Source organism: Anabas testudineus, chromosome 6 (assembly GCF_900324465.2).
Source record: "Anabas testudineus chromosome 6, fAnaTes1.2, whole genome shotgun sequence".
Taxonomy (NCBI): Eukaryota; Metazoa; Chordata; class Actinopteri; order Anabantiformes; family Anabantidae; genus Anabas; species Anabas testudineus.
In genome coordinates, this window is record NC_046615.1 from 1,348,919 (window position 1) to 1,360,587 (window position 11,669).

The 11,669-nt window shown below is 38.5% G+C and overlaps 1 protein-coding gene across 3 annotated transcripts in view; it reads right to left on the reverse strand.

The window, feature by feature from the left end:
• ckap5 (cytoskeleton associated protein 5) overlaps positions 1-11,249 on the reverse strand; it is a 28,142-nt gene extending 16,893 nt beyond the window's left edge. For all 3 annotated transcript variants that reach the window (XM_026364943.1, XM_026364942.1, XM_026364941.1), the window contains exons 1-14: positions 11,149-11,249; positions 8,876-8,974; positions 6,471-6,664; positions 4,558-4,764; positions 3,203-3,374; positions 2,976-3,105; positions 2,758-2,858; positions 2,468-2,581; positions 2,263-2,367; positions 2,038-2,127; positions 1,553-1,717; positions 1,309-1,437; positions 1,028-1,198; positions 776-877 (exon numbers count right to left, since the gene is read on the reverse strand). In XM_026364943.1, coding sequence (XP_026220728.1) covers positions 776-877; positions 1,028-1,198; positions 1,309-1,437; positions 1,553-1,717; positions 2,038-2,127; positions 2,263-2,367; positions 2,468-2,581; positions 2,758-2,858; positions 2,976-3,105; positions 3,203-3,374; positions 4,558-4,764; positions 6,471-6,664; positions 8,876-8,932 — 1,737 coding nt within the window. In that variant the 5' untranslated portion in view covers positions 8,933-8,974; positions 11,149-11,249. The remainder of the gene's footprint in view (positions 1-775; positions 878-1,027; positions 1,199-1,308; positions 1,438-1,552; positions 1,718-2,037; positions 2,128-2,262; positions 2,368-2,467; positions 2,582-2,757; positions 2,859-2,975; positions 3,106-3,202; positions 3,375-4,557; positions 4,765-6,470; positions 6,665-8,875; positions 8,975-11,148) is intronic.
• Positions 11,250-11,669: the final 420 nt, after the last annotated feature.

The following is an 11,669-nucleotide window of genomic DNA, read 5'->3' on the forward strand; positions in this document are numbered from 1 at the left end:
CAAGTATTATCATTATCACTGCAATCTTTGTTGTCATTTAATGTATGACTGCCTGGTTCCAGGCTGAATTGAATAACTGAGCATTTTGTGATAGACTAACATTTTCAACAACTAAATAAAAACAACTGTTTTAATGACCAAAAGGCAAAAGATTAAGTCAATACTCAGCACAGACACTCTTCTCACTAGTGCTACTGTTGTGAGAACAGTCATGCTCTGTGATTTACTCTATTGCCTGGTAGTTCCACTAATGATAAGAAAAGAAAAAAAAAAAAGAAAAAGGAGGAATTATCTTATATTTGGGAGTTTTTATAGAATATATATATAATTTCCAGGCATCAGGGAGCTGCTATTAAAAAGCGTGAGATTTATGGAACTTCTGAGAGATGCGGGAAGTTACTCAGAGTCTGTTACTTTATCAGACATTGACTGATGCCAATTAATTAAAAATACCAAAGATCAGCATGATTAATCATGTGACCAATTAATTGGTCGACCACTATTATGAATATTACCAATAATGTAGTGTCTAGTAGTTATAAACAAGTGTCTTTTATAAAATAATATGTACAATCACAACAAATTCATTTGTGCAACAGATTTTACAGATTTCCTTACATTTAGGCAAATGTAAAATTTTGAAACACTCAAGGAGTTGAAGAAATGATAATCAGATTTGAGATCCAGTTTGAGGCACTTGCGCACCATTCACATTACAGCAAAAGTACAATTTGTTAGTGAGGGAGTAACAGCTTGGAAGAGCACACACACTTACAGACAGTTCACTTTCTGTGACTTCTTTACTGTCAGAGGTCTTCTTGGTTTTTCCACCAGCTGCTGACAATGGCTTGCCTTTCTTAGGAGGACCTGCTGAAGGCTACAAAAAAGGAGAGATACAATAATCACTACACTGTGGACTGTTAACGTCACCGAGCTGTGTGGGAGTCATATGGTCATTAACCAATCTAAATAGGGTACAACCAGGTGACCGTATGTTTTTTATTTAGGTGTGTAGCTCAGTGAATACCTTGCTGGCAGCAGCAGTTTGGGTCTTCTTGGGTGGAGCAGATGACTTTGGTGGAGCTTCAGCAGGTGGAGGGGCTTTAGTTGCAGGCTTCTTGTCGCCCACACTGCCACCACCTCCTCCTCCTCCCTTTCTTCCACCAGGAAGCTCAACTTTATCAGCACACTCCTTTATCTGTTACCATATAAAAAAAAAAAAAAAGCAGTTTGTGATAAAAAATAATGTGTATATGTGTCATAACTGAGGTAGTATTCTTTCCCCTTTGTCCTCTTACTGATTCCCACCTTATCCAGTTTAAGTTTATCCAAGTCAGCAAGAAAAGGGTTCACAGCTTTCTCTCCCACCACTTTCATGGCGGTACCCAAAGCTTCAAAGGCAGCATCACGCACCTCTGGAGCAGAGTCGTTCACTTGCTGAAATGGTTGCACAGAAAAGTACAGGTTTACTCCCAAAAAGATGTATTTGTTAGTGTGAGGCTGGTGTTCCCCCCCCCCCCCCCATAAACAATGTGAAATCATATTCTATTACCTTAATAAGAGCAGCACAGAAAGGTTTCAAGATGCTCTTGGGTAGCGTGGCCTGTGTGCAGTGTCTAAAGGAGCGGGCCAGAAACAGAGAGGCCTGCTGCTTAATGGAGGGGTTCTTATTGTCCATCACACCCAGGATATCCTCTGAAAGGTTCTGGAGAGTGGTCTAGAAAAAAAAACAAACAACAACAACAACAAAAAAAAACAAAAAAACAACCTTATTCAGACTATTGAGAAAAAAAAAAAAATCTACCAATTTGGTAGATTAGTGGAAATGAGCTGCTGGCATTAGAAGACATTAAGGAGTATTACACCACATCTTCTGCTGGAAGCTGTGGGCATAGTATGAGCAAAACACTGAGGAAAGGCACGTCTTCTCAGGCTCCTTCAGACTAGATGTGAAGTGTCTAAGCTTCTGTCTTCAGGTCTCTCCACAGTTGTTTCAGATGTTTGAAGTTTTAATTGTTGTATTAAAATTGTACTTACAGTGAGAAAGATGGCATCAATAGCTTCCTGCAGGGCCTGCACAACCTGAGGTTTCTTCTCCTTGAACTTCTCCAGAATGGTTGGAACCACCTACAAACATGCAACAAATAGTCAATCAGCTATTTCATCTGGGGAGACCTGGGAGCTGCTCATCTCTGATAGCTACTGTTTTAGAATAGACCATCTATCTCTCCATCAAGCCATCTATCTAATATTTGAACTTACCTGTCCAGCATATGTTCCAAATTTCTTCCTGAGACCAGAGGCCAGTCCAGCCAGACATTTAGCTGCCATTGACACCAGCATCACATTGGCATCTTTCCCCACCACCTGGAACATAAAACCATAGTGTACGGTGTAGTGTGCCATCCACAAGCCTACTAAGTTCCTGTGAACACCATAAGGCTCATCAATATACTGCAGTCTTTACCTTCTTCAGGGCTCTGACAAGGTCACCATAGTCTCCATTTTCTAATTTAGGGTTCTTGGTCAGAGCATCCACAGCTTCCAGGGCCTCTTTCCTTTCCTGCCATTTCTTAGCTTCCTACAGAAACAAAGCCATGTATTGAGTGGTAACATTTAGAGTCAATGACACATTTTCAGTCATTACTCTGTAAGGATAAGAAGAACAGAGGCAAGTAAAAATTATGTAAGTGAAGGGTCTGCAAAGCTTGCTGAAGGAAGCAAGCTGCATCCTTGGTAATAATTATACCAACTTACTATTTTCTCATAAAAGTCTTTGGGCATCTTGGACAAAACCTCCACAGCTTCCAGCAGCTCATAGGGATCCACTGCTGCAGCCGTTTCCACCTCATCTTCTCCTAAAGAATTACAGAACAAGAGATGACATCAGACTATGGCTCTACTGCTCCTCACCTTCAAATACAGGCAACAAAGACAGATTCTGTACATATTACATGTTAGCAATTCATTATTACCTTCAGACTGTTCTCCTTGTGCCTGGTGCTGTTCAAACTTAGCCTTCAGGTCCTGCTGGGAGCGCAGGAACCTGCTTTGCTTGGGAGGGGAGGAAGGCAGCTTAACCCACTCCTCCTCCAGCTCCTTCAGCTGCAGGCACAAAGAACCAAAAGGACATTGCTATGTTTAAGCTGACTCTCAAAATCGGAACATTAAAATGGGTTCATGGGCGTAATGAGTGTCCCACCTGCACAGAGTTAATGTTCTGCAGCGGGGGTCTCAGGGCATCCCGGATCCATTTGTAGATCTCTATAGCAAGCAACTTGGCTTCGTCTCTTACCGCCTTCTCTCTGGACTCAAACTGTTTGGGTAAAACCTTTACTACTGGCTTCAGTGTCACTATCTTCGATCCAAACTCACTAGGAGGAGATAACAGGCCAAGATGTGTCATTAACAGGGGAAAGACTGGCATTATGAACAACTCTAGTTCCAACTACAATGTTGTCACTTTACTTTTAGCACACTTTGTACTGTTGATTGCAGACAAATTAAGAAAAAGTTTAATTCATCCCCAATAACCCACACTCAATAACCCAAAATTACATGGTGAAAGTTTAACTGATGAATTTAGTGGGCTCATTTTAAAGTAAAGAAAAGTAATCCTGGCAGCAAACAGTTCAGACATGAACTGCAAACATGAGTTTTTTTTTGTCCATGTTTTGACTTGAATATATACAGTGGCACTTGAAAGTTTTGTTCTATTCCGTTCCCTTGTTAACAGCAGCAAAAAGACACTGATAGAGACATAGTACACATTTCTCTTTGATTTCTTTCCATCTTACTCATACTTCAATGATTCAGATCAAACAAACATAACCCACATTTTTAAATGATGATTACATTTATCATTTAGGGGAAAAGACCATTTGAACCTGCCCAGCCCAGTGTGAAAAAAATAGTAGTCTTACATTTGCAAAAAACAAACAAAAAAACTACATCGATTATTGCCCATATACTCTGGACTAGTGAGACAAAAGCTGAACTTTTTGAAAGGTTTATAGACAGAATTTCAGAAAAGAAACATAACAGTCAACAAGAGATTCAGGACCTGGATGGCTTGGTATAATTGATGGAACCATGAATTCTGTGCTTTACCAGAATCAGTTCATGAGCTCAAGCTCAGGCACACTTGGATTAGGCTGGTCATGTTATGCTCAAAAACCCTCCAGTGTGGTTGAATTAAAACAACTGCAAAGAAGAGTGGTCCAAAAATACTTCACAGCAATGTGAAAGACTCTTTGACAATTATTATAAACACTTGATTGCAATTGTTGCTGCCAAATACACCAAATGTCACAGGACACACACCTTCCAAAAAAGTTCTTAATTTGTCTCTTCTACAAAATATTTGTCCAAAAGTCTTGGGGATAATCAAGATGTTTTTTGGCAAATGTGAGACACTCATTCTATTACTTTTTCCACATAGGGCCAGGCAGGTTTAAAGGTCAAATCAATCAATACTAAGAATGGGGGCAAATACTTTTTTTACAGCACTGTAAACCCTTTCGAAGTCTGGTGCTCACCTAGGAAAGCAACACTGACCTGAGAGCCTTCCTGAGCGTCTCGATGCAGGCCACCACTATCTTGGGGTTCTTGTTGTCCAGACCTTTCAGCAGCTCATCCTGAACCACCTCAGCCTTCTCTATTTCGATGTACATCAGGCAGATGTCGGTGCCCAGTTCTTTAGCCCGGGCCTTTGGCTGGTTGAACACTTTGGTCACCACACCTGAAACCACCTCAGCCGTCGTCCTGAAGCAAACGACACAGATATAAACAAAGCCTTGTGAAAACACACTGGCCACACATATAACATTTATTCGTGTACATAAAAATGCTATGTTCCTGATTACAACAAAAATATTTTTACATTTCTCATAAAAACATAAATAACCTATAACGTTGTATTTTGCACCATTGCTTCAGAGTATCTCTCACTCCCAAGTCAGCCTGTTTGCAAACTTCATAGATCTAAAGAACATTAATAACATAGGCAGTGCGTGATTTTGACTCTGGACACTTTCCAGTTAACATTATTAGTTTCCCATTTGAGCCATGATTTAAATTGATGACAAGCCAAATTGAAGCTGCTGTCAGATTTGTGTGTTCTCTGTAAGTCAGTGGACAAACAGGCGTCAGCATGGTACTGCTGTTTGTAAAACATCATCATCATCACCATCAGCTATCTGATAAGAGACATCGCTCCAGTGAACACTTGATGCATAAGCTGAACAACTGAGAAGTTTGCATTCTCACATGTAGCTCACCAAGATAAAGTCTGGAGAAGTTCAGGTCCCCAGTGCATGTGTGAAAACTTGATCTTCTGTCATCAATGCAACATATTGAGATTGACATCTAAATGGGCAGTATCAATGATCTATTTTTTGCCCCTTGTGTTAAAAACTACTACTGTTTCACCATGAATTTCGGAAATTGACTCAGTGTGTAGACTTTTCCCAATGTAACAGTTAGATGCAATGAGCCAGTGTTGTGTGGCTGTGTTTTCCCCAGTGCACAGCAATATAGTTTCTCTTAACTACTAATGGTGCTCTGCTAAGTCTGTGACAATTTCATTTGATTTCTTCTCAATAAAAGCATTAGCTGTATTGTAACACATTTAAATAGCTGACAACAATCAATGAACAGTAAGATAGAGCTAAAAGATTAAACAGTAATAAAGGACTGAAACTAAACGAGTTTAACCACTTGAGATCTGCATAGGTTGGCCATGGTGGCAGTACCAAGCAGAACCACAGCAATAATAATAATAATAATAATAATAATAATAATAATAATAATAATAATAATAATAATAATAATAATAATAATAATAATAATAATAATAATAATAATAAGTGCATGTTTGGAACACCCACAGTGTGCTGGCTGGTAAATAAAATGCAGTTTTATTAGGTGTGGCATAAGCTGGCTCCCGGTTCTCAGATCTTTCTTACTGTTGACATTTGACTTAGCTGTAACCAAGAATAATAATAATAGCATTTGTAATATTTGATTTAGGCTTTATTCTATTGCTCTAGTATTATGAATGTCCATGGTTGCCATAAGTAAGACCTATTATCTTGGGTGGAGTGGTTCCGCCAGTGTCGCTGGGAACAAGTACTACATGTTCTACAGTTAGGTCTGTAGATTTGGGTCCCATCGCTATTGCCTCTGTATGTCATTGTCTATGAATAAAATTGTTGAGGAATATCTATAATATATATAATCTAATATGTCTGGCCAAACCCTACAATTAGAGCTCACAGTCTTCCCTTTAAGCTCCTATTGTCCGTTTCATTCGAACACAAAATACTGTCTCTTAACCTCATAAGGACAGATAAAGTACTTGCAGTGATACTTTAGACAGAAATTTTAAATTCTTACTGTTTTAACACTAGGATGATATCAGGCTTTGTAAAATGCTGGCAGATGAAATTCTTGATGCACATGTTACTTACTTGCCAGCTACATGAGCATTCTCAATGTAGGCCAGGGCAGCCTCCAGGCCTTTAAGCTGAGCCACAGCATTAGATTCAGTGACAAACTTCTTTATCAGTCCTAGGTACTTCCCCCATTCTGGACTCTTCTCATCTTCTATCCTCTGAAACAACTTCAGGGCTTCCTCGTAGCCATTTAGACGGGCTTTCCACACCTGAAGAAGAGAAAGAGAAAATTACAAGGAGCATCACCTGGAATGTGAATCATACTTGGTTGACTGTACATAAATTCAGATTTTTAAATTTGGAGGATGTGCTGTATCCCAGTTTTTTGTCAGGTGAAGCATGTCATTAAAGAGCTGCATAGATTTGTAAAATTTCTGACTACAATGGCAAACATTACTCACACTCCATTATTACCTAAAGTAAATGGGTAAAATCCTTTTTTAATTGAAAGAACTGTCCAGACCAGTCTGAACAGCACTGTCAATCACAGATAGTTCATATACAGCTATACTCTAAAAAGGTACAGTTTTTGATTTAAGACCAAAAAAGCTTTTACTAGGTTGTGTTTACATATATACATAATATTTGAAATAACAGATCATAGCACATTTTTCTATCCAGATAAATGTTAAGCGAGCATAAAGACTGCAGGGAAGTATTTTGCTGATGAGGTTTGCATGTTGCAATATAGCCTGTGTATTTCTGCTCATCAAGTCTTTTTTGAATGGTGACTTGCCACTCACCACTAAAACATGTTGCTGACTGCTGTTTTCTGGGTTTTTTTGCCATTCACAGCTCTTGCAGTGCTTCTGTCATAAGCCGAAGTTGTTCTGCTTGGCCAACCCATGATGTATATAATGCTTAGTTCCCCAGTGGATTCTTGTTAGTGCTTTTGTTTTGGTCATGTATGATCCTTTATCAGAATTTGGTTTTCTAGAAAAACATGGTTTTACCGGAGGCACAGCTGATGGTGCAGGTGACGTCTCTATTATTGGAACTACATATACACTCATTCCACTCTGGTTGTTCAGGTGGCACACCTCTTTACACATTTATGTAAATCAAAGTGTGGAGTTTGTGTGCAAGTTTATTCAGTTGGTTTAGGTTGTCATAAGTTTAAGTAAGAGAATTTGTTAGCTTTGCTAACTGCAGAAGCATAATCAGAAGCTGCCGATTTATGATCTGAGCATTGCCGACAACAGTGCCAGAATTCAGCTGTGCCCAAAGAATTTCTCTGATCTAATGTTTGCTCTTAACACAACTATTAGCACATGTAAAAATAAGTTGCTATGAGAATGTGTAAATAACTACCAGGTAATCTCCTAAACCATTTAGATGAGAAGTAAACAGTGTCATGTTAGCTCTCCACCCTTATCCCTTTCTGCTGCATTGCCACATAAACTCTAATTCTTGCTCCGCTTACAATTTTAAAACGGCAACATATTTTAAAGTCACAGTAGGCATGCTAAGTCATAATCATCTTTTAAAGTTATGGAAAAATGCAACTAAATAGCTGGAGTCTTAAGCCCTGTACACAGTTTAATAAGGGATTAGTTTGAACTTGGATTTTATGTAAAAGGATAGTGATGTCATCTACTAACATAACTATTTTTTATGTTGTACATTACATAAAATAATTGGTAAAAGCCACTGAATATTCCATTCCCAGCAGCACAAATGTAAATACAGTATTTTTAACTAAACCATCAATTGAACCCAATATTCAACTCGTTTGTTTGTTAAGGTTTATTTAATCTGGAGACTTCTCCGAATCTCCCAGACTTAGATTTACTTTCAGGTTGCTATTTTTGAGGTGGTTCCAGTCAACCTGTTTCTTACAAACAATCAACTGTTAAGTTTTTACTGCTATGAATAGCAGCAGTTCGCCTCTGACCCTCTGCCAACCCAAGAATGCAACATGCCATTTACTATCTGACATTTTTGTGAAATACAATGACATGTCATTATGAATTTGGAGATAGGCATGGAAAGTCCAGATAACCCAGGTTGCTGATTTGCTTTTTAAAATGGAAAACTAAGGGTAACTCCTAACAAAACTGGCAAAACAGTTTGCACAAGACTTTCATGTTTTTGTTCCCATTATAATGAAAAAGAAAAGATCAGCTCAAGTAAATATAAGCTACAGCAAATACCAGCCGAACTACAGCTAGTGACCATAAGTATCTTTAGAATTTACCATGAAAGGTCACAATACAATCATTCTCATCTTACAAAATGCATCCTTAGAGTCAGTATACATGAATAGATATATACTGTATATGTAATCTGTAAATATGCCCAACTAGCAGCCGTTACATATAACAAACATCTCATTGTTTTATTTACATAAATTCTCCTCAAAAATGAATGAAAAAACTAAATTTCAGAGAACATCTCTGAGGAAGCACTTAATCACTCACCTTGTGTTCACATTTCTGGTCGATGGGAAGCTTCATCCACTCACTATCGTCCCCCATGGTGACAGTTGGGGGTAGGCGGGCTTCCCCTGAGGTACTCAACTGGAAAACAACAACAGCATCATCATCAATTACACAAATGTACATTTTGTGTATTTCATCTTCTTTGCTACTGTGGTTTACTGGGGAGGAATTGTTAACTCTAGTAGTATGTTTAAAATGATTACAGAAATCCTGGTAATAGTGGAAAATACCTTAAAACAAAAAAAAATTCAAAATTGTTTCAAAATATTTTTTAAACTGTAGCTGTGTTCCTTGCACCCGTGTTGTAGACATCCAGCAACACTAGGACAAGACATTGACAAAGAATTATAAGATAAAACTTCTCCTGTATTTGTATTCCTGTTCCAAATTGCCATAGGGCGCAATATTCAGCATATTATCCAAACAACTATTACATTGAACTTGAAGCGGAAACAAAATAAGGTCAAATAAAGGAGAAAGTATTAAACCTCAATACATGTCAGTACTGAGTGAAATGTGTGGCTAGCACAAAGTCAGACTAAAACCATCAAGAATATGACAATAAAATGGAAAATGGTTTAGAAAGAAAATGTATATATTTGTATATTTTAAATTATTAAACTGGGGCTTCATAAATGACCTGCTAAAAACCAAAAAAGCTATCCCTACCTACAAAATATATTGACCCAATTCAGTGCTCTGCAATTTCTTTTTGCCAGGATACAGGGCCAATACCTGCATTACCTCTGGGTATCGCTCTGGAAACATTACCACTTTACTATTGTTTACAGATGTCACAAAACTGAAAAAATATTTACCACAACATCTTGAGAACACATTTGGAAGAGATCTCAGCTGATATATAGCTGAAGTACAAAAATCCCAATGCAACTAATTTATAAACAGTGTCATATTTGGTTCACCAGAGAGAACTGACAAGTTCAAATATTGTTATTGGATTGTTTAAACTCCCAAATATCAATATCAAGAACTGTGTGTAGCACACACTTCCTCACATACACTCACTCTCTCTTGAAAGCATAAGCATATTACTGTCTAATGCACTTTCAGGGAGGGGCTATAGATTCCTTTTCATATTGATCCACCCCAGTTTAGTAAATAGACTAAAGACATCACTCATGTCTCTGCACACTACTGTCAGCTAGTTAGAGCCAGTAGTACACATAAACAATGGAAACTTAGCCTTTATTAAGTTGTCTATTAGAACAATGAGGCACAACAAGTGATACGAAAATCTAATACTTGTTATTGACAATAACTGACAACCACAATTTAAACTACGAGTGCGTCGTTAATGCAGTCTAAGAAAACCTTTTAATAACGTGGATATGATGACCAAACTGTCGCGTTCAATGTTCATTCCACAGGGTCACAACTGTCTAATTCAGAGAGTATGTGAGAGATAATGTAAACTGCAATGCACAGTAGATCAGCTCCACATTAGAATCACATCTACCAGCCTCATTTCACTGGATCTGACATATCACATCCGACACATCACCCAGCGCACCACTAACATACAACACAAGAATTATGTCTCAAGTGCTGAGCTGCATACAAGAATAAACATAATGTGGGCATATAGAAAGGCTGGGTTACATCAAATGCTTCAAAATTTTAGTCCACGTACTCAGCTGTGAAACGTTACACTCCAAGCACAGCTAACGTTTCCCTATGCGCACTCCGAAACAAGACCGCATCCCCATTCACAGTCAGAAGCAATTACGTTTGCAAACAGTACAATCACCTAACCATTTCACTGCTTATCAGCAATGCGTTTCCTATTTTGCTCAGACTAGGAACGGTCCGTATCCTAGCTAACGTTAACTGTCGATAGTTACCAGTCAGTTGAGCGCCACTGACAAGCTAACTTAGCAACAACAATGACAGTTGCTACGTTAGCACGTTAACCCACTCGTTCAGGTTTAAGAGCAAAAATATAAGAAGCGCACACTGATGACAAACATTAACATAACGTCAACATATCTGCTATAAATGTAGATATCCTTAATGTTCACAGTTAGAGCTTATTCGTTGCTAACGTTAGCGGTCAGTAGCCGCCGTTAGCTGCCCACAAACAAGGCTAACCTTCCATCCGCGCCAACACAGACAGGCCTAACAACGCACTTCATAACGACAGCTGCAGAGACACAACGACCTCGTATGCTAATGTTTAAGTCAATTACGAACTTTAACTAAAATAAGTAAACAATTTTATACAGCTAGGATACCTGTTTTCGTCTCTAGGAGACAATAAGATGCTGCCTGCCCGGTTAGATGAGGGTGATAATGGAATCACTACAGAGGAGCTAAGCGGAGTTTTATACAAGCGATCCAACAATGCCACATACAACTTCCGGTTCAAAATAAAATTGACTTCTACAACGTTCACTGTTTACACCAACATATCCACTTAACTTGCAAGTAGTTCATATTAGTATGTATTGTAAGTAAATACACATTGTGAAGTACAGTGTCACGTTTCTAAGTACCATTATGTGCTATTGAAACGTGTTAAGCTTTTAATTTCGATGCAGATTTCCGGTCAAGAAGTTGCATGCTATGTCTAACTTTTCGAGGGTTTTTGAAACGTCTCTAAGGGCGGAGAGACAGAGGAGGGGCGGATACAGGGACACCACCCTGACTACATCATTCTTGCGTTAATTTGTAGACATTATATACAGTCTCGCGGTATGAAGAGTTGAGTCCAAATTAGAAAACGCCAGCCCAGATCACGGTATATTGAATTCGC